Source organism: Lissotriton vulgaris, chromosome 7 (genome assembly GCF_964263255.1).
Source record: "Lissotriton vulgaris chromosome 7, aLisVul1.2, whole genome shotgun sequence".
In the NCBI taxonomy this organism is placed as follows: Eukaryota; Metazoa; Chordata; class Amphibia; order Caudata; family Salamandridae; genus Lissotriton; species Lissotriton vulgaris.
The window spans coordinates 1,558,634,471-1,558,655,134 of record NC_141695.1 but is presented as its reverse complement, the minus strand read 5'-3'; the positions used below and the strand labels follow the sequence as shown (position 1 = coordinate 1,558,655,134).

The 20,664-nt window shown below is 44.0% G+C and overlaps 1 protein-coding gene across 1 annotated transcript in view; it reads right to left on the bottom strand.

Annotated features, from left to right (window-relative positions):
- ATP9A (ATPase phospholipid transporting 9A) overlaps positions 1 to 20,664 on the bottom strand; it is a 482,075-nt gene that overhangs the window by 61,246 nt on the left and 400,165 nt on the right. Inside the window, exon 24 of the mRNA XM_086932451.1 lies at positions 11,719 to 11,783. Coding sequence (XP_086788577.1) covers positions 11,719 to 11,783 — 65 coding nt within the window. The remainder of the gene's footprint in view (positions 1 to 11,718; positions 11,784 to 20,664) is intronic.

Here is a 20,664-nt window from a genome sequence, read left to right as displayed (position 1 = left end):
ATAAATAAATAAAAATAAAATAAATAAAAAACAATGGATAATACAGGCCAGGGGTTCTATAGAGGGGGTGAACTGGAGAGGGGAGAGCAGGCAGCCCTGCCAGGTTCCTTGGCAGATCGGAAAAGAGGGCCAGGTGTCCACCCAACATTCGATCAATCAATCATTCAATCAGGGTATTGTAAGCGCACTACTCACCCGTGAGTGTCTCAAGGTGCTGAGGGGGACTCCGGACCCTGTACCAAGAAGGGAAAAAAATGGTCTAATAATGCCTGCAGTAGCTCCCAAGGTGGAGTTGCTGTCTTTGTTGGACATTCCTTAGTTTTTGACTCTCCGTTGATCAATCAAATCAGGCTCATCCCTTGATCCTCTTCCCCTGACCAAACTTAATCTCTTGAACCAGGACCAACTTCAAATAGTGGTCAGGTTGTTCAACTCCTCACTGCAAGAGTAATGTATTTCGCCGGCATGGAAACATGCCATGGTTCTACTGCTTTTAAAAAAAATATAACCTTGATCCACTAATTGGGCTAATTTTAGACTGATTGCTATGCTGCCCATCTTTTCCAACATATTTGAGAAGCATGTGAATTCACCGCTCTTCACCTTTATGGAAGCTCAAAACGTTCTCCACTCTTCGCAGTCAAGCTTTAGTGCAGGACACAGTACCAAACCTGCCCTCCTAGGAGTCACGGAACACCTGAGATGACTCCTGGATGAGAGCGGCACATCAGCGCTAATTTTATTAGTTCTCAGCGCAGCTTTCAATGCTGTGTCCCATTCAACCCTCTTGAAAGGCTGATAATACTGGGTCTCCAGGGAACAGCCATAGCCCTGGATGACCTATTTCCTGAAAAACTGATTATTCAAGGTTTTCTCAGCCAGTACTAGATCAGAGCTGTGTGCTCTTATGCCTGATGTTCCCCAAGACTCAGGCTTAAACAAAATACTTTTCAACATATATGTATGCCCTCGCCCGGAAGTTGTAGAAAGCCATGGATTAATTCTGTTCTTGTATGCAGAGGACTCAAAAATCATCTTTTCCCTGTTCTGTTCCCAGGGACACAGTACCGTAGCCATGAAAGTGTGCTTGAGCAGGTTTTCTACCTGGATAGGTAACAATGCTCTCAAGCTTAACAGAGAGAAAACGGAGGTTATGATCTTGAGCAAGAACCATCAACTTTGGAGCTCTCAGCACTGGCCGTAGGCTTTTGGGAACCTTCTGGAACTGACTCCGAAGGTAAAGAATCTTGACCTGTGGATGGACGATAGTCTATCAATGAAGCCGCAGGTGGCCAAGGTGGCCTCAACGTGCTTTGAAGTGGGTGAAAACTATCATTAGCTTGATTCCACCATAAGCCCCAAAAACATTTGATCCAAGCACTAATTCTTTCAAGAACTGACTATGGGAACATCTTATATCTGGGAGCAGATAAGGCAGTAATTTGGTGCCTGAAAGTAGTTCAAAATGCTGTGGCCAGGCTCCTCTATGGCTTTCTGTGCATCTGTGTCAAATCTTCTACACAAGCTCCACTGGCTGGCTGTGGATAAACAGTTTAAACCCTTCTGCTACATGTACAACACCAGATCCAGGACAGTCCCACGCTACATTCAAGATCTGGTGGTGCTTTAACAGCCTGCTCACATGCTTCAATCACTCAAAAGCAATAAGGTACCTTCATTTTTGTATCCCTTGCTTCCAAAAACGTCCAGTACCACATGGCAACCTCCTTACTTTTAGGTCTCACATTCTGTAGTTCTCAGGCCCCCCTGTAGCACTTGCAAACTAAGAAGACAGCTGCAGATATGTAAACCTTGATAGATAGCTACCAGTCTAGGCGCGATAGCCTGATCCAATTCCAAGGCAAGGGAGTGGGGGGTGGAGGGAAATGGGCTATCGATTAGTAAATGAAGTGCCAGTTCCTGGGGGGGGGGGGGGGGGGGGGCTGGGGCTAATGGTCATAGAGATTCCTGTAGTAGTCCACGAACACCTGCATTATGTAGAGAATGGTGACTTTAGGGTGACCTCTGGCATCCTAAATATGCGCATCACTCCAGAAGCAACCTCCAAGATTGCCAGACAGCAAAGCAGCTTCCCTGATTCATCATCAAATTCAAAAATCTTCTGAGTCTAGGCCCTTTACCACTGCTGGGCCTCCTCTGTCCAGAGCTGTCGCACCGTCACCCTGACAGCCACTAAACCCCACTCAAGGTCTGGGGTGTAGTCCAATCGACTCTGGAGGTAAAGTGAGAGGATCTGTGGGCTGTAATTTAGGTGAGCTTCTCTTTGTCACAGATCAACCCCCCAGTATGGCCATGGATCGTTGGTTTGCTGGCCGCCTTGACCGTGCAGGCCAACTGGACTGTGCCCTGATTTCCTTCAAATAGGTTTGTATCTCAGACTTCACATGGGCCGAGCAGTATCTGGTCGTCATTTACCATGCATTAAGGCACCATATGGGATGAAGTCCTGATACTGGAGATCCCAGATACACCATCAATGGGGTGTGGTCTGAGATGCCCTGCTGCATGAGCACGGCATAGGTTAGCTAAAGGATGTCTGTGGCAGGCATCCAAACAAGGTAAATACGGGACCAACTTGCCTGCCATTCATGTTCCTGGACATTATCTCTAGTGGTGCCATGGGAATCACAGACCAAGCTATGGAAGGCTGGGCCAGGAGATGAGTCCCAGGTCCAACACTCCATACATGGAACAGAGTGCACAGGACTCCAAAGATCAGAAGTAGTTGAGTGTAGTCACGGTGTTATGCCAGGCAAATACAAACACAAAGAACATTCCCTTCCCCGACCCCATACTTCCAACCCTGAAGCATCTCTCACCCTAAAACAGAACATGAAACAAAAATGATGCAATGCTAGATAGTACCTGCATGATAACCTCTACATATGAACGATTCTAAGCCGGTGAGTAAAGCAACTATGACCATTGATCTATTTTACCAATATTAGGATCCGACACCTGCTCAGTAAACAACAACTTCTCTCACAGGTACCTTGACCCACCAAGGTATCTTACAAGCAGATTAAGTTGGAGAGCAGGGATAGCCAGTCATAGAAGCTCCCTTGAAGCCCCTACTGTAGTTATCTGCCATTAGTTTGAAGGCCTCAGGCTTGAAACTCACAGTGGCCAAATTAACTTTTCATTAATTTAAACGTTCATAAAATAAGTACTACGAAGTGGCAAAGAGCAGGAAATTTTGGTTGCATGGATGGATGTGTGTCTGTGTATTTATATCTTTCTGTTATCCCCTTTTATATCGTACTTTTCAAATTAAGAGCACAATGAACAGACTACACACTGTTTGGATTTACTAAAATATGATCCTCCACTTCAACACCTTCATCCTCTTTTTCCTACACCACTTGCATGGCAAGATACAAACACTGCACCAGAAAGAAATGTAGAAGTGAATAAAATAGCAAAAGATGGTATGAAAGGCCTAGCAAAAAACTGTGAGATATAACTGCACCTCAACATTTTTCCACAGGATTACATTTTGGTCAATAAAAAATAAATGAGACAACAAAAAATGGAACCTGATAACTGACAAATTCATAGTGACCCCTTAACATCCAGAAAACGCCAGACTCTAAAGCAAGGTGAGATGCATAATCTGTCCCCAGTAAAAACAAAGTACTGTGCACAGCACAAGCATGACAACATCACTGGGGAATTAGTGCCGAAACCTTGTTTGGTAGGAATACCTCTATCAGAATATGAAGCAGGCATTGTTTCCTGTGTGAGTCACTCCACTCATAGTTTTCTTTCCCTGTGCTCCCAGCTCAGTCAAGACTTTCTTTTCTTCAGCTGTGGCAGGCCCAAGCTTCTCCCATGACCCCAGAACTACAACACGCAGGTTCTAGGTCATTTGAAGCATTTGAAGGCACAGATCTGCTGGTCCCCATCTTGTGATCCTTTGGAAGGCCTAGTATCACTTATTTTGGTGCCAGGGTGACTTATAAGGTATCGACTGGATGCTGGCATCAATTCCTGGTGCTTTTTCAGTGCCCCAATGAAGCATGTGCAAAGGTACCAAGAGAAAACAAACTGCACTGATAATACATTGCATTATGTGTGATCCTATTAATAAAGGCACTAACTTGCAGGGGAAAAAGGGAAGAAGGTGGAGCATCTGCAGGAAGAATTAGTATCCAGCAGAAATACTGTTACCAAAGGAAAGTAACTTTTTCTTTCAAAGGATACATCTTCGCAAAGATTCCTCACCTTATGAATGAGTCATAATCACCAAACCTCCTGGAGAAGGCCCACACTGTTGAAGTGGACAAGAGTATAACTCTCTGTACTGAGTATGTTCAGCATGACCTGACAAGAATCTATGATCTGCTCAGGGTCAGCAGGTGGAGCCTGAAACTCTGGTGTGATCTTTAAGTACTGGAACCAGTTCTAATAAAGAGGAAGAGACTGTCATTGGGAATAGAGTCTTGTCTCTAAATGTTCCCAGTAGCTGAATGTTTCCTCCAAAAGAGGACTTCTCATTACTGTGACACTTTAAGTGTTTTTTATAGCAATATCTCTTGGAAGACTGGTATATCTGAAGGATCGCTTTGGGTGCTCTTAAAGGACTTGTCCAAAAATTATGTGGCTTCCAATTTTCTGACGGCATTCAGGTGCATCTTCATGCAGGAATTACAGGCTAATGGGCCATGGTCAGAGTTAAGACGCCACATGCTGACATCATGCAGATCTGACAAAGATGTATTTAACCTGTGGCAGAGTTTAAACCCTGAAACCTTACTAGGAGAGATTTGAACTAATAGCAGTCTAACACAATAAGTTTGTCCATGAAGCACCTAGAGTGCTTTAGACCCATGATGGGGCATGGATTAACAAGAACTGATGCCAGTGTGTCAGTCGGCACCTTATATGTCTTGGTATCATCACTCACGTTTGTGCAAAGTGGCTGCTGAAACTGTGTGGGGCCACTTGGTGGTGCTGGAGAGTTATTGCTGGAGAAAATGTTTCAGGATCATGTCTGGTGCATGGGGGATATTCATGAGGTGAGGAATCAGCTGGAAGAAGTATCCATCAGAAGAACAAGTTACTTACCTTCGGTAATGCCTTATCTAGTAGAAACTTTATCTAGCTCAGTTTCCTTACCTTTGAATATTCCTAGGCGACAGATTGGATCCGGAAGATTTTTGGGCAGTACCCCTGTGCACCGGTAGGTGGCATCATTTGGCTAAGCGTTGGCGGCATTCGTGCTGGAAGTGAGGTGCACTGTACCTACATAGGTGCCACCTTGGCACGCTAATGTCCGTTCTTTCCTTTCTGCACCAGATAGGGCTGATCTGAATTGAGTTACCAATCAGTCATCTTTGACTGACCTTTTTCCACTTTTTGTCGAACTTTTTTCTGAGAATGAATTTCCTGGTGTGAGGATGTCACCCAAGGATCCTACTGATTCCACCTGGGGCCGGTCACATGAGCGCGGAGCCTCAATGAAAATTGACCTTTGCTGTGGAAAAGACTAAGGCCTTGAAAAGTGTAATCCGTTATACCTGAACCGGTTTGCAGAGCGAGGAGGATGGGAGGGTCAGTAAGGAATCTACTGCTAGATTAAGTCTATCAGATAAGGCATTCCCATAACTTGTTCATTTGATGGAGACTTGTAGCCACAGATTCCTTACCTTTGAATAGATACAAAAAGCAATACCTCCCCGGAGGTAGGTCTGCGAATCTGATTTAACCTAAAAGTTGTGTCGGACCGTACGAGCGTAGTGCTCATCACGACGTATCTGAGTGTATATACAGTAAAGTTCTGTGAACATATGCAGTTATGACTATGTTGCTGCTTGACAGACATCCAGGAGAGGAACACTGCATCCTAATGTAGTGGTCGCAGCCCTGGCTCTGGTAGAGTGATTCTGAAAGCCCTCAAGGGGCTGTTTCTTGGCCAATGCAAAGCAGATCTTAGTGCACATGACAATCCACAATGAGATGGTTCTTTTCTGTACAGCTTTCCCATTCTTTGCTGCCGCATAACCCACGAAAAATTGCTCATCTACCCAGAACTCTCTTGTGAAGTCAAGGTAGAATGACAACACTCTTTTTGGATCCAAGCAGTGGAGTCAATCCTCTTCTTTGGAGGGATGAGGTGGAACAAAAAAGGTAGGCAGGGTGATGTTCTGGCCTACCTGGAAGGAGTAACAACCTTTGGAAGGAAGGAGGCACATATCCAGAGTATCAGTTTGTATACGTTTGTAAAAGTTGGTATAAAGAGAGTGCACCAAGAGCACTTGTAGTTCGCTGACCCTCCTGGCCGATGTGGCCACTAAAAAGGCAGTTTTAATGGTCAGCAGCCTAAGAGATCAAATTATGTAAAATCTCCAATGATGCACACATGAGAAAGGTAAGGACTAGTTTGAGGTCCCACTAAGGAATGATAAAAAGCTTAGGTGGCAACATATGTTGCAGGCCTTTAAGGAACCTAGCCACAACAGCTGACTTAAAAGGAGATGGTTGGTCCGGCAACCACAAAAACTTTGAGGTGGCAGACAGGTAACCCTTAACTGTGCCCAAAGCAGAGCCCTGCTGGGCCAAAGACATTGCAAACAAAAGAACTTGTAAGAAAGGTGCAGATAAAGGGGGGTCGACATTGTGGGAAGCACACCATGATACAAACGTTTCCTGACTGCAGGTGTATATCGTCTTGGTGTAGAGAAGCCTGGCTGCCAGAATAACATCACAGACTTCAGGAAAAAGGCTGAAAGCTGTCAATAGTTGCTGCTCAATGTCCATGCATGGAAGTGGAGGGTGCACCGGTTCAGGTGCAGAACTCTTTCCTGTTGCTGCCACGGAAGATCCTCCCATAGAGGATTGATGGTCATGCTCAACAGTTCGGGATACCAGACTCTTCGTGCCCACTTGGCAACCACAAGAATGACTTGGGTTCAGTTGTTCTTGATCTTCTTGAGAACTCTGGGCAGGAGTGGTATCCGCAGAAGGGCATACTGGAGGCCAAAGCATCACTTGAGACAAAAAGTATCTCCGAGTAAGAATGGCTCTGGAAACTCCAGTGCACAGACCACCTGACATGGCGCCTTCTCAACAGAGTCAAACAGATCTAACCAAGGCTCTCCCCAGCGCTGAAAGAGACCTTGGACCACCTCCTGGTGAAGATGCAATTTGTGATCCACTAAGCATCTTCAGCTGAGTTCGTCTGCCCTGGGAGCCCTGACGTTCCAGCCACATCCAGAGGCACAGAGCCTCTTGAGACAGGGTCCATGACCCCACCCCTGCCCTGTTTGTTGCAGTACGACAAGGCAGTGGTGCTTTCCATGAATACCTGCACTAGCCACCCTTGATCGAAGGAAGAAAGGCTTTTAATGCCAAGCTGTTCATGCAAAACTAAAAAGGGTTTATGTGAAGCTTGGACTCTGCCAGAAACCAGAGTCCTCTGATCCAGGGAAGAAGAAACGTATGTGCTTGTGACCATTTTGAATTTCTCCTTCTTCAAGAGATTGTTTGAGAAGGTGCAGATCTAGGATAGGACGAAGTCTCTTTCCCTTCTTTAGCACAAGAAAGGAGCGGGAATAGCAACCGAAACCTACTTCTGATGCAGGCACTCTTCTCTGTAGCTCCCTTGGTCAAGAGAACCTGCACTTCTTGATGCAGCAAGGAGAGATGGTCCTCAGTCAACCGATCGTAAGTCAGTGAGATGGGGGAAGGGGGTGTCACAAAGGAGAGGGAGTAGCCCCCTTGGACTAATTCTAGTACCCAATGGTCTGATGTTACAGACTGCTGCCGAGGTAGGTGATGGCACATCCTGCTTCCCACATGGTGCCCATGATGGTCTGAGGGAAGACTAAAGGGGCTTGGAGGCAGGAGCTGCCAGGAGTAAGGTGCGTGTACTGTCTTGACTGCTTGTCACCTGGCCCACATGGTCTGTGGGACCAGCGCCCTCAGTCAAGAAAAGTCTTGGAAGCTAGCTGGCCGTGGTGGCTGGGAGGGTATGGGTGCAGTTGGAGACCTCTTCTATAGCCACAAAGGGGGCGGAAGGCGGATTGGGGTTGACGAGGGGCTGAAGGACCTGGTCGTTAGCTCTGCTGTCCATGAAGAGCTCCATTGCTGAATCCGCCTTGTCTCCAAATGAGAGAGAGCCATTAAAGGACATGTTCATGAGTAAAGACTGGACATTGCCCGTAAAAACAGATGTTCTCAGCCAGGCGTGATGCGGCAAGGCCACCAACGATGAAGTTGCTCTACCTAGTGAGTTGGTCATGTCAACTCTACATCTGATGGAGCACTTTGCTGCATCTCCGGTGCCACTGGCAGCACTTACGCAACTGAGTACCATAGTGTATGGGCATAATGGCCCAATAGACGCACAGTGTTCACAGACCGCAGTGCTAGGCTGGTGGAAGAGAACATTTTTTTACCAAAGGTGTACAGCCTCTCAGATTGCCTGTCCGGTGGAGTGGTAGGGAATGTGCCATGGTGAATACAGGATGAGGAGGCTTGGACCACCAAGCTCTCTGGGGTGAGGTGCTGGGTAAGGAAACTGGGATCCCCAGGAGTGGGGAAATGGTGGCAGTCCTATTCACAGAAGCCCCTGTGCAGGGCTTCGACAAAGCTCCAATTAGGACATCCATAAGAGCTTCCAATACATGGAAGTAAGGGTTCTGAAGGGGTAAGTCCCAGCTGGAACACCTCTGTCAAAATGTTAGTTTCGACTGCCACTGAGGATAGGTTAAAGTCCAGGACCTGCGCACCACCATATTGAAAGAGGCTCCTTCCTCCATAGCCACAGTAGGAGAGGAAACCAGGCCAGTGCCAAGTGAGATGTCCAATACACAGGCCTCACCCAGTTCCTCATATCAGTTGTCCTTCTTAACTGGGCCTTCTTTATAAGGGTCCATAGACCCCTCCCAAACAACTTCCTCTCCTGGCCTATCCATTAAATAAGGCACTGCGTCCGCTCAAGAGAGGATGTCCTTGGTCGGTGCCAGATGCTGCCCATTGCTCGGTGTCAGAATCAGTTATGTCGATGGGGATCTCGCTGCCTAGGAGCATCGGCGCTTTAGCACTGGAGCAGTCACCAAAGAAAGTCTCTGTCTCAGTGGGTGCTTTGCTCCGGAACCAGCGAGTGATCCTTGCAGCCCGACTGGCGTTGAGGGGTCAACCTGCCAGCGTGCTTCCAGTGGGGGCCCCTCCCTTGCCTGTCAGGCCTAAAGGTGGGTCAGAGGGGCCAGGTTGCCCAAGAATTCAGCTCATGGCCTTATAAAATTCCTTTGCCTGGGTGGAGGTCACTCCAGCAAAATCGGGGAAGCACATGGCGGACCCAAGTTCAGGCCCCAACGACTCACAGTGCCTGGAGTGCCGATACTACCTTGTACCCTCCGATTACTCAGATGGAAGCAAGAAAGTCGACAATTGTTTGGGCTTTTTACTTCTTGTGATTGCAGGATTTCCCCAATGACTTTGAGTGTGAGGAGGAACATTAGGAGGGTCTCCACGACCGATCCTGTGACCTCCCACGCACATGGGACTTTGAATGCCATGAAGTCTACCGATGTCGGGTGGTGAGGATCTTGAGGGATCGTATGCTCTGCACCTCTGGGTGCATGGCGTGGCCATCCTCTGATGTCTTGGAGTTGTGTCCCGCTGCAGGCAGGGCCAGACTGGACGTAGCAGGCATTGGGCATTTCCCAGTGACGCTGGAAGGGTGGGGGCCAGTGTTACAGTGCTGGGGGACGGTTTTGCAGCAGTGATGCAATATTGGCCCCCTAGTGACAACAACAGCAGTGCTTCATACTTGTCCCCTCCCCATCCTCAGGGGCTGGTCCAAAAACATTGCCAAGGCTGCTTTGGGTTCCTAGTCCGGCCCTGGCTGCAGGCACCCCAAACACACCAAGTGGGGGTCTGTCACCGACATTTGCCTGTGACAGGCCCCACATGGTTTGTAATCAGCCAGATTCTGGGGTGACATCCTCAAACCAAGAGACAAAAGGGGTAGCTCAGTCCAGAACAGTGTTATCTGATGTGGAAAGAAAAGAACTGACATCAGCGCACTGAGGTGGCACCTTTATAGGTGGCGTGGACGACACAAGCCGAACAACGACACCGACCAGCACACAGGGATGCTGCTCGAAAATCTTCAGATACAGTCCGAGCCCTGGGAATATTCAAAGGTAAGGAATCTGCGGCTAGATGTCTCTATCAGATCATGTTCACACTGTAAAAAAAATTGGGTATTTTCAGAAAGAAACACAAGGATTACCTAGATGTAATAGATGCTATTCTAATATTTAAAAGTGATATCTGAGTGATAATTCAGGTTCACTTTGGAAAGCTTATTGTGATTTGATTTCGATGGTCCCAAGGAACACGGACTGCTGTGTTTTTGTCAGATTTGTCTATAGGTATTTCAACATCTACATTGATAAAGAATTTTTGACATTATGGGACTGTCTGAAGTTTTTGTAACATTTCCTTTCTGATCTTTTAAGGTCTTTGTATGGGTTCTTTAAATTACCTGTTAACTCTGCTGTATGTACCTAGAGAGTATGTTGTCTATGACCTGTGATTTCATTTCAACCTAACTCATAAAGTAACCATAGAGAATTTACAGGGAACGGACAGGGTGAAATTCTAAAAAAACATGAAAGATAGAGATGAACACTAAAAATATAAAGATTTAAAAAAAATGATAAGTCAAACCAAATTGTGCCTGTAGTAAACGTTTAGAAAATTCTGCAATTTTTTTTTAATTTTCTTGCACGCTTGAATAAATGCAAAAACTGGCAACTTGGTCATCAGGATTAAAGGACAACTCATAATGTAGGCCTCAGTGGAAAGGTTAGCTGGAGGAGGTCCCCACTCTCACTGTGGATGTCTGCAAACTGCTAGGCGGGGCCGTCCTACATCCACACACCCAGCACATATGCATATGGGCCTTGCTTTATCTCCAAGTGGAAAAAAATTAACAAGACCATGGTTTTGTTACCCAGAAGAGAATATCAATCATTGGTTTCAGAAATTGCAAGATAGTTTAGTTGTTCTAAAGCAGTGCCTGCATGTACAGCTGTAATAACACACACAACACATCAGGATGCACCCTACTACATGAAATCATAAACATTCTACCTCACTAACAAGTTGGTTGAATTTTATCCTCTTTTCCGCTTCTTGCGAGACATGAAGCACCCCCTCCCTCACAAACACCAGTGATGGTGGGGATGTGTGTTTTACCACAGGGTTGGGGGACTACTCCAAATGCAACACAGTTTATCTTACTTTTAAATAATATTCACATTTTCAATGCTTTCAGTTTTCTCTCAGAGTCCTCCATTAAGCTGGCCAACTATAAAAATAGCAACTTGTTCATAACTTCAACCGCATCGGTTTCAGAGCATACATTCTTCTTTGTTATGTATAATCCTATTTTAATTGCTCAATCACAGTTTTGATCCTGCTCTCAGGACATTAAACTTATTTTTTCTAACATTGTGTTACTATTTGCTTTGTCATTTCCACTAGGCATCAATTAATGTGGTCTGTGTGCTAATTTTAACTTTATACCGTTTCTCAACACAATTTCTTCCTTGTTACATTAGATGCTAGACTTTGCAGTTCTAATTGTATTCACATGTATACATTACTTTTAACATTGATCTTCTACACACATTTCCAGTAGTAAGCTGCTTATGTGATTGTAGTAAATATTTAATCACTTACCCAATAATGAGGAAACCTTGGTACAGTGGAACTGAAGCAAAATAAAATACAGAAGAAAATACAGCCTAGAGAGAAAGAAAATTCACACACGTTATTTGTATATTCAGAACTTTATAACAAAAATTAAGAATTATCTGGCAAATTGAAACCAGGATACCACTAATAATCTATTCCTATAAACTTGATATTTAGAAAACTTGGACATTTGATTTCCTAAAGAAACAATATTATAATAAAGAACAAGCAAACTTGTGGGATTTCATTTTACAAAATTAGCAATTGTCACTTTCTAAAATTTTGGAACAGAGGCCTACTCTACTGAATACAAAATATGTAATTTCTCATAATGAAACTGTATTTGAAATTCTTACCTTCTAATATTTTGACTCTAATAACCATGATGGAAAAACACATTAAAAAGTTGACACAGTGATGGTTCTCCACTCACACAAGTGTATGTCCTCAAGTTAATCATTCCATTAAAATGTCTTAATTGCAGATCCTGTTTGGTTTATTGTGGTAGGTGCCTTTTTAACAGAAGCAAAACTTCCAATCTAATCTTGTCTCATAGCTTTACAATCCTTATCAGAGGCATTGCCTGAAGTTACCAACACTTCACTTGTCTTAAGCAAGTCAATGTTCTGGAAATTACAGATCCAAAAACATGGTCACACTATATTGCTGTATGGAAATGTCATGGCTTTCAAGGAAGTACCTTGATGTGAACTTTGTCTCACCATTTAATAATTGGCTGACTATTGGGCTCTACCCCATATGACAATATTATTCATAAACTGGCATCAAACAAGTGATATACATATTGTAACAACTGATCAGAAAATCAACCCGGTCAAACCAAATCAACTCGATTAGGGCAAATTACAGTTCATTTCGCTGTAGACTTGGATGGTAATGATGTAATGACAAAGAGAACACATTCCACATACTACCATAGAAGAATACCTATGAATAACAATAACACTATATCGAGGCTGTTGGACCTGGCCATCTTTGCAGGTTTATCTCCAAACGTTTCGCCTTTTGCCTCCTATTTTTCGTACTCTCTTTTTTTAACTATAGGACTCTGGGCACTTTACCACTGCTAATCAGTGCTAAAGTGCATATTCTCTGTGTGTAAATTGTGATTCTGATTGGTTCTCCATGAAAGGCATATTTGATTTACTGTCACGTCACTAGTAAAGTGCACTATGGGAGCCCAGGGTCTGTAAATCAAATGCTACTAGTGGGCCTGTAGTACTGGTAGTGCTACCCACATGAGTAGCCCTGTAAAAGTGTCTCAGGCCTGCCACTGCAGTGTCTGTGAGAGCAGTTGTAACTTGCCATGTCGACCTGGCAAGTACATTCACTTGCCAGGCACTAACATTCCCTTTTACTACATGAAAGGCACCTCTAAGGTAGGCCCAAGGTAGCCCCATGGGCAGGGTTCAGTATATGTTAAAGGTAAGATAAGTGCTTATATGCTTCACATGTCCCAATAGTGAAATACTGCCAATTTCATTTTTCACTATTGCAAGCCCTGTCTCTCCCATAGATTATCATTGGCGATTTCTTGTAACATTTTACAAGTGTAACTTTCAATTGGGATAACAAACATCAATTCCACACATCGCCTGAAAGAAATCTTTCACTGACATTCACAGGAGTCTCTGCAGCAGAAATATTTGTCTTTCCTACCAGGGTGCACTCACATTTGGCTCATATCAGAAATTCCTTCATCCTCATCTTGGCATTTGGCAATCCATTTCAAACTCCACCATGAATTATTATCCAAATTGACAGAATTGCTTCCAACTCTTATAACACAAAGGGCTAGAGAATTTGGATTACCTCTTTCTACACCTACGCGAATGTTTTACCTGTACAAACTCGCCAATTTACACAAATCTATCTCTTTTTATCAAACTCACTTTTGTAATTACTTTAGATCTACACTTATTTTCTTTTCTTGTTAACTATTTTCTGCTCCATTCTGAACAAACTTTCTAATCTTCAGACTCCAGTTGTGTGTGTTTTTATTTTCAATTAATATGAATTTAACTCAAAGCATGGTTTATGTCTCCAAATTAATATAAATGGGAGAAACCCAGTGTTACCATGTGGAGTACAATGATATGGCCACAACATCTTAGTGATATGGTCTTTTATATTTAACTTAGAAGCCACTGTTAGTCTAACTCCTTCTGTTAGCACCTTATTAAAACATTCAACCAAACCTTCATATGTTGAGAACACATGCCGGTATGTTGGTGCACAATGGTAAACCTGGCTAAAAACACCTTCCCTTTTAATAAACACATATTGGCTTTTGCCTATTTCTGAGGCAATTGAACATTAAAGGTAAACAAAAACGCGATCAAGCTGTGGCATTGTCGTTTTTCTATAAATCAGCTGATTGTACCCCGGTGATTTGCATACTAACTTGGGAAATAGATAAAGATAAAAGCCATGTAGGGAGAATTTTATAGCAAGATCCTGGTACAGGTGTTATGAATTCTCTCAGTGTGAATGAGTCAAGCCTGAGTTCTTGTTAATGAGCCCAGATGTTGTTCAAAACAAAGTAAAGTCTAACTTGCTAGAGTTCAAAGCTGTCAGAATGATTATCCACCCAAAGAGCAAAGTGAAGACTCTAGAAGTCTTATTTGATCCAAGGATGGGCATGAGTGCCATGTGAATTTCATCATCGCCACTAAAATGTTTTACTTACAGCTTCTTGCTACGATTCATACACTGTATTCTGCTGAAAACCACCCGGAAACCAGCTGCAACGACCTCCCTAAGCAGTTCTCATTGAATATTCTAGACCACAAGGAACATGCTGTCATATCCTGATAATACAATTTATTAAACGTGTGGGCATTTTCAGTGATTGGCTAAGGATGATCCAGGTTCAGCCTTAACCGTGTAAGCCTTAGTGAATCAAAGTCAGACATCTGATGGAAAATGTATAATCAGAATGTTCTTAAGTTCTGCAGATTTTGAATATCAGTAATAAACACATACGCGCAAACAAAAAGCATGCAAAGCCATTTAAATGCCAAATCACTTGTGCTTTATAGTTACTAATCATAGATATTAATCAATAAATCTTCACATTGAAGTGGTTTGAAGACAGATGACTTGGTTGGTGGGCCACGAAAACACAGCTTTTCAACTTGAAAATCACTGATTTTTTTTGGCTGACCACATCAAGAAAAAAATACCAGTGGATTTAGATAATGACAACCTAAGCTTTTGATTGTGAAGACTGAAGAGTGGGTGTTCCTCAGGAAGCATCTGTAGCAAAGCCTCCTGTTGGGGTGCACATTCCATCAGCCGCGGCCTGTGCAGGTAAGAGCGGTGGGGTTGGGTCGGGGGGGATTCGACCGACGATGGAAAATTAAAAAAATAATTAGTTTTCCCTCGTCGTCGTCGTCTGTCGAAATACCCCCACCACCCGTCCTCACCACTCTTATCTGCACGGGCCGTGGCTACATTACAGCAGAGAAGCAACTGTGCAGATCGAGCGGGGGTCTTCAGTGCGCAATGTACATTAAAGTGGATTTTTTTTCCGGCACTCTAACTATTGTGATTGGTTGTGTCACTCTAATACAATAAGGCTAAAGACAATGAACCGATGCCGGATAACCTCACATAGAGTTTCTGATTTATAAATCCATTTTATGGTTTAAGTGGCATTGCTACTCTTTCTGTGAAAGTAGACAATCTACAAAGCACATACTTTTCAGTAAAGCAGTTTTTATTTGCTAATATTTCTCATTACAGACTTCCTTACTTGGCAGACTGTCTTCTGATGCATTTCAACAAGCCTTCACAAAGGTCCTTCAGCCAAGCTTGTTTTGTGGCAACGCTGGTACAACGCTCACCTCAACTGTTTACAGCGGGAAACACAGCTTGGAAAAAAGGAACTTCCTCCTTTTAGCTTTATTAGTCACTGCACGCTTTCAATTGTACGGTTTCCTCTGTCCAACCCAGGCTATTTCTGGATCACTAGCAATATTTCTAATAAATATTGTTATGTTATTTGATTCAATAGGGACAATGGCAACAACTCAGACATGATAGAACTATTTAATATATGTGTCACTACAGCCTATTTAGCAGAAACGTGGTAATAAACGAATAAACGCACACAACCATTTATTACTTTAGTGCAAAAGTCAGATTTCATGTTATTATCATAGTGTATTGAATATGCATGGGCAATCACCATGTACTGCCTCACAAAATGCATTTTAAGCTGACTTTATAGGAGAAAACAATTAACAGTCACTATGCTTAGTCTTTGAGATTGTATTTCCTAGCAGGAATTTAACCACTTGTAAGCTAGTTCCGCCTAAAAATATTTTTTTATTAGTAATAACGTTAAAAACACAACATTGCTTAAACTGTATATGCTACTGCACATAGTTGTTGTATGCTGTTTTGTACAATTGTTCGGGGAGATGGGGGTATGGTGACCCTCTCAGGGCTCCGGCACCCATGAGAGTCCTGGCTTGTCACTACTCTCAACAACAGAAATAAATATCATATTACACTGCATATTTTTATCACGACCAAATGCAAAACAACCTTAAGAGGGCCAAGATCCTGTTCTACTTATACATTATATACCAACTTTACCACTTTTGCCACACTTCATCTATGATTGGGCGTTTTAAAAATACGTTTGTACCTCAACAAGCAGCACTCATAACCTCTCTGCAGCCTTCAACATTATCTCCCACTGCACCCTCATCACAAGAATCCACAACTCCAGAGTAGCTGGACCAGCCCTGAGTTGGCATGTCTCTTTTCTCTCCGACAGGACAGAATGTGTCAGGCTCCAGTCCTGCACTTACGAACCCCAGATCCTCATCTGCAGAGTCCCTAATGTATCATCACTGATCCTTACTCTCTTCAACGTCTGCGAGGTGCCACACACCCACGTCATAAGATCCCGTGGAATCAACATTGTCTCCCAAGCAGACGACACCCAGCACTTTCTCACCCTCAGAGACAACAACCACCTTTCTTTGACCAACTTCACCACCTGCATGTCAAACGCAGCAAACTGACTGAAACAGAAGTGCCTAAATCTCAACATGAAAATCTCAACATGGATAAAACAAAAGTCCTGATCTTGAGGAATAAGGGCTCTCCATGGGACTCCTCCTGGTGGCCAAAAGACCCGAGACCCATATACAACTCAACTAACCACGCCAAGAACCTCAGCATCATCATGGACGACAGACACACAATGGGCAAACAAATGAACGCTGTCACCTCCTCCTGCTTCTTCATCCTACGTAAGCTCTGCAAAATATTCCAATGGCTCCCTTCTGACACCATTCACATTGTCACCCAGGCCCTCATCTCAATTGTCGAGACAGGAGCATCCAGGCAGTGTTTGGTGCCTAGTCCACAGCTAGTCTTTAGTTCTGGCGTTCTTGGGCTCTTCTTAAGTCCTTCTTTTTCTTGGGTAAGGTGAATCTCTTTTCCAGGTGTCAGGGGCCACCTCAATATTCAATTTACAGGTGTTAAGGGGAGTGGAGGGTAGTAGCCAATGGGTTACTACTACACACCCTATATGACCACTTCCTGTGGGGAGTGGGCATAACCCTGTCTCAGAGTTCCTAATTCCACCAAAAACAAAATGGCGGAACCCTTCTTTCATGAAGCACATCAGGTAGCTCACCTCAGTGGTGTGACTAACCTGCCTGTTGGTGCAACATGTCTACTTACATAGCTCATTTCCTGCCTGTCCGGTGCTAAATGGGCCTCAGGGCAGGTGGTGGCATCTCCCTGGTCTAGGGGAAGCCGGGGTCACATATCAAAGGTTGCATATGAAGCCCCTGGCCTTGATATGCTAAGGCTAATTAATGCCTTCCTGCTGGAGGAGGTGTGAGCACCTTACTCCGGAGCAGGCATTATTTATGGCCTGAGAGAGCATGGGCTCTCACCGGCAGGGGGTAAGAATCTTGTCTGTGGTGGCATGGTGGACGATACCAGTCAGCTAGCACACTAGATAGTGGAAGGATTTTAAGGGGGCACCTCTAGGCTGCCCTCTGGGTGCATGTCATAATACAATTTGTACTGGCAATAGTACAGATTTAGTTGTTTGATACCAAACACCATACGTTTCAGTGAAGTCATCATGTAGCTGGGGAACTCGTAATAATCAGTGCCTAGTACATATAAACTTAAGATTGCTTCCCTGTTCACTTGTACCATCTAGTAATTGAACTAGACATCTCAGGGGCAGATTTGCTCATGAAGATATGAGCTTACATGTAATAGAATGCACCCTTCCTTAGGGTTACAAGGCCTGCTGGTGGGTTGGCTTACATATATTACATGTAGTGACTTTAGGATGGCACACAGTGAGTGCGTCATGTTGTGTTTTCACTCATGATTTGCATCATGACATGCAGTCTGCAATGACAGTCTGCAAGCAATTTGTGTGTGGTTCCCTTAGGGTGGTATAAGACATGCTGCAGACCTTAAGGACCCTCTTTAGTACCCCTGCCCTAAGTACCAGATGTACAATTTAGTATAGACTTATAGGGGTGCCAAAGTCCTTGCCAATTGGGTTACAATTAGAATTTACCTTGTTTTAGGGAAAGAGCACTGGCACTGAGGTCTGGTTAACAGGCTTCGGTGCACTGTCAGAGTTGAAAACCAGCATCTAGTGGTACAAAATGGAGTAAAAAGTGTTGGGGCGGGGGGGACAACTCCAACAAAATTCCAGTTTCTTGAAATGACATTACAAAAAAGTCTCGACATCTTTGCAATTAAAGAATTTGACCTCAAAACAACCATTCTTTCGCAATGTACGGTGCATACCCAAGTTGTTTCCTCTACATCACGTACTGTAACTTGAATATTTGTTACCAGAATTTAGGTTACCTGCATGTAGATTAAACTCAGGATTCACTATGGCAATCCTGAAATGCTCTTTATCAATGAACTTTTTGATTGTACTTACGCACATTTCTTGTTAGTCATTCTGAAACAGACATACAATTGAATTGAACGAGTGCAACCTCAGTGGAAAACATGTTTGCCTTTTCTGCATATAGATACAAACTTGTCTCAAGACAGCGCAGGTCAGCACATCATCATACCAAAGCCCTAAATTAGGAGCCACTGTTCTCAGCAAAGCTCTATTCATGCCCAATAGGTAGAGCCTTAAAATGAGGCAGTACATTGCACTGGCTGAGGAATCAGAGCAAACACAAAGAGATGATGGCGGGAGCGCTGACACTTTTCAGACACTCACTCCCAGTCACAAATCTGGGTTGAATCCATCATCATTCGGTATCTCACTTCACCACCCCAGTTCATACCCACCCATATAAAAATCAGTCTTAACCATGTGCCTCATGGGAACAGTCCAGCCTGAACTGCCAAGCCAGGTCTTCCCTGGACTGGAAACAAACATCCTGGGATGGGTTTTGGCTTAACACCCCTAATCAGCCAGGCTAGCTTGAATCCAGAGGCAAAGTGAGCAAGGGAACCTCATCTGGGCATACCCTACCAATTTAGGGCAAACAGATCAGAGTCACAACAATACATCGCAGTGGCTGTCTCAAATTTACTGAAGTGTTGAGTGAAGGAAACTGTCCCAGGGACATGCACAACTGAGAACGACCAATACCTTTATTCTCACAGGCTCTCTTTGTCACTGAGGCTGTTTCCTTGCTGCTCCAATAAAGATTACATTCAAGGTTGAAAAGACAAAGGATTGGCCTCACCTAAAGTTGACAACAGAGTCTCCAGTCATGGCCCAAAACCCTATAATCACCAAATGACTGTGTTCATTAAGACTAATCAGTAGTTCCTTGCCTGGAAAAAGTCTTAATTGAACTTCTAAGGAGCCTTGTCCCCACTTCAGAGTCTAGGACTCTTTCAACCAGCTTCAGGAGTGTCAGCAATACACTTCCACTGTCTCAGAAAACAACCCCATTTCGATCGTGCACAAAAGACAAAGCACTGGGTATCCAAAATGGATCCTACAGGTCTCTATAACTCACTCACACATCATGCATGTGTCATGCAAATTACAGACAAACACATAATACACTTGGGATGGGAGTGCTAGGAGTCAGGTAAACACATACATGAGGAACTTCACAATAGTTGGCCTCCATTCCCCTGACACAGATAAAACGGTTCTAGTCTCATCCATGGATTAACAACATATGATACGCTATCACCATCACTTTATGTATTAAACCGATAACGGGGGAAGAAGTCCAAATGTCTGTACAGTGACGGTTCCTTGGTGTCCCCCTCCATGGCAAAGAACAGGTCTAGAACCATAATCATGTTAAGGGACAGACTTGAGGCGTGCACGCACATACTTGATTAGCGTGACGCAAGGGCCAAATTAAAAAAAATTAAAATGGCAGATACAGGCAGTCAGGTACACAGGAACATGACAGTACACCATGCAGGTGATTCCAATCCCAACAATTTTCTTATTCAATTCATACTGCAAAAATATGCAAAACTGATAAATGACAGTGATTTTGCTAAGAGCAGATCATATTCATCCACCCAAAGCAAGAACGCCAGACTTCCATATGCATCACATCAGTTTGTTTACGGATAAGGTTTACATGTTTGCTCTGTGACACTTTGAATGATGACATAAGCGTGGCCCCGAGACTGCATGATGACACACCTTTGCTCCTACTAAAGTTGCACTGATGCTGACGCACCTACCTAAGATGCACTCCTGCTAACGCAGATCTGCCCGAGGCAGATTGGCAGCAACCTATGTTCTGTAGAATGGGTGGGGCTCTTGCCATCGTCAAGCAAGGACCCATTACCACCTTACCCATAGGTCACCACCCACCCATAGGCGGGAGTGCTGCCTTCTTACAGTAGGAGTACAGATGTGGAATCTTATGGTTATTTCTGCAGTGTACCCGCTTTCTTTCA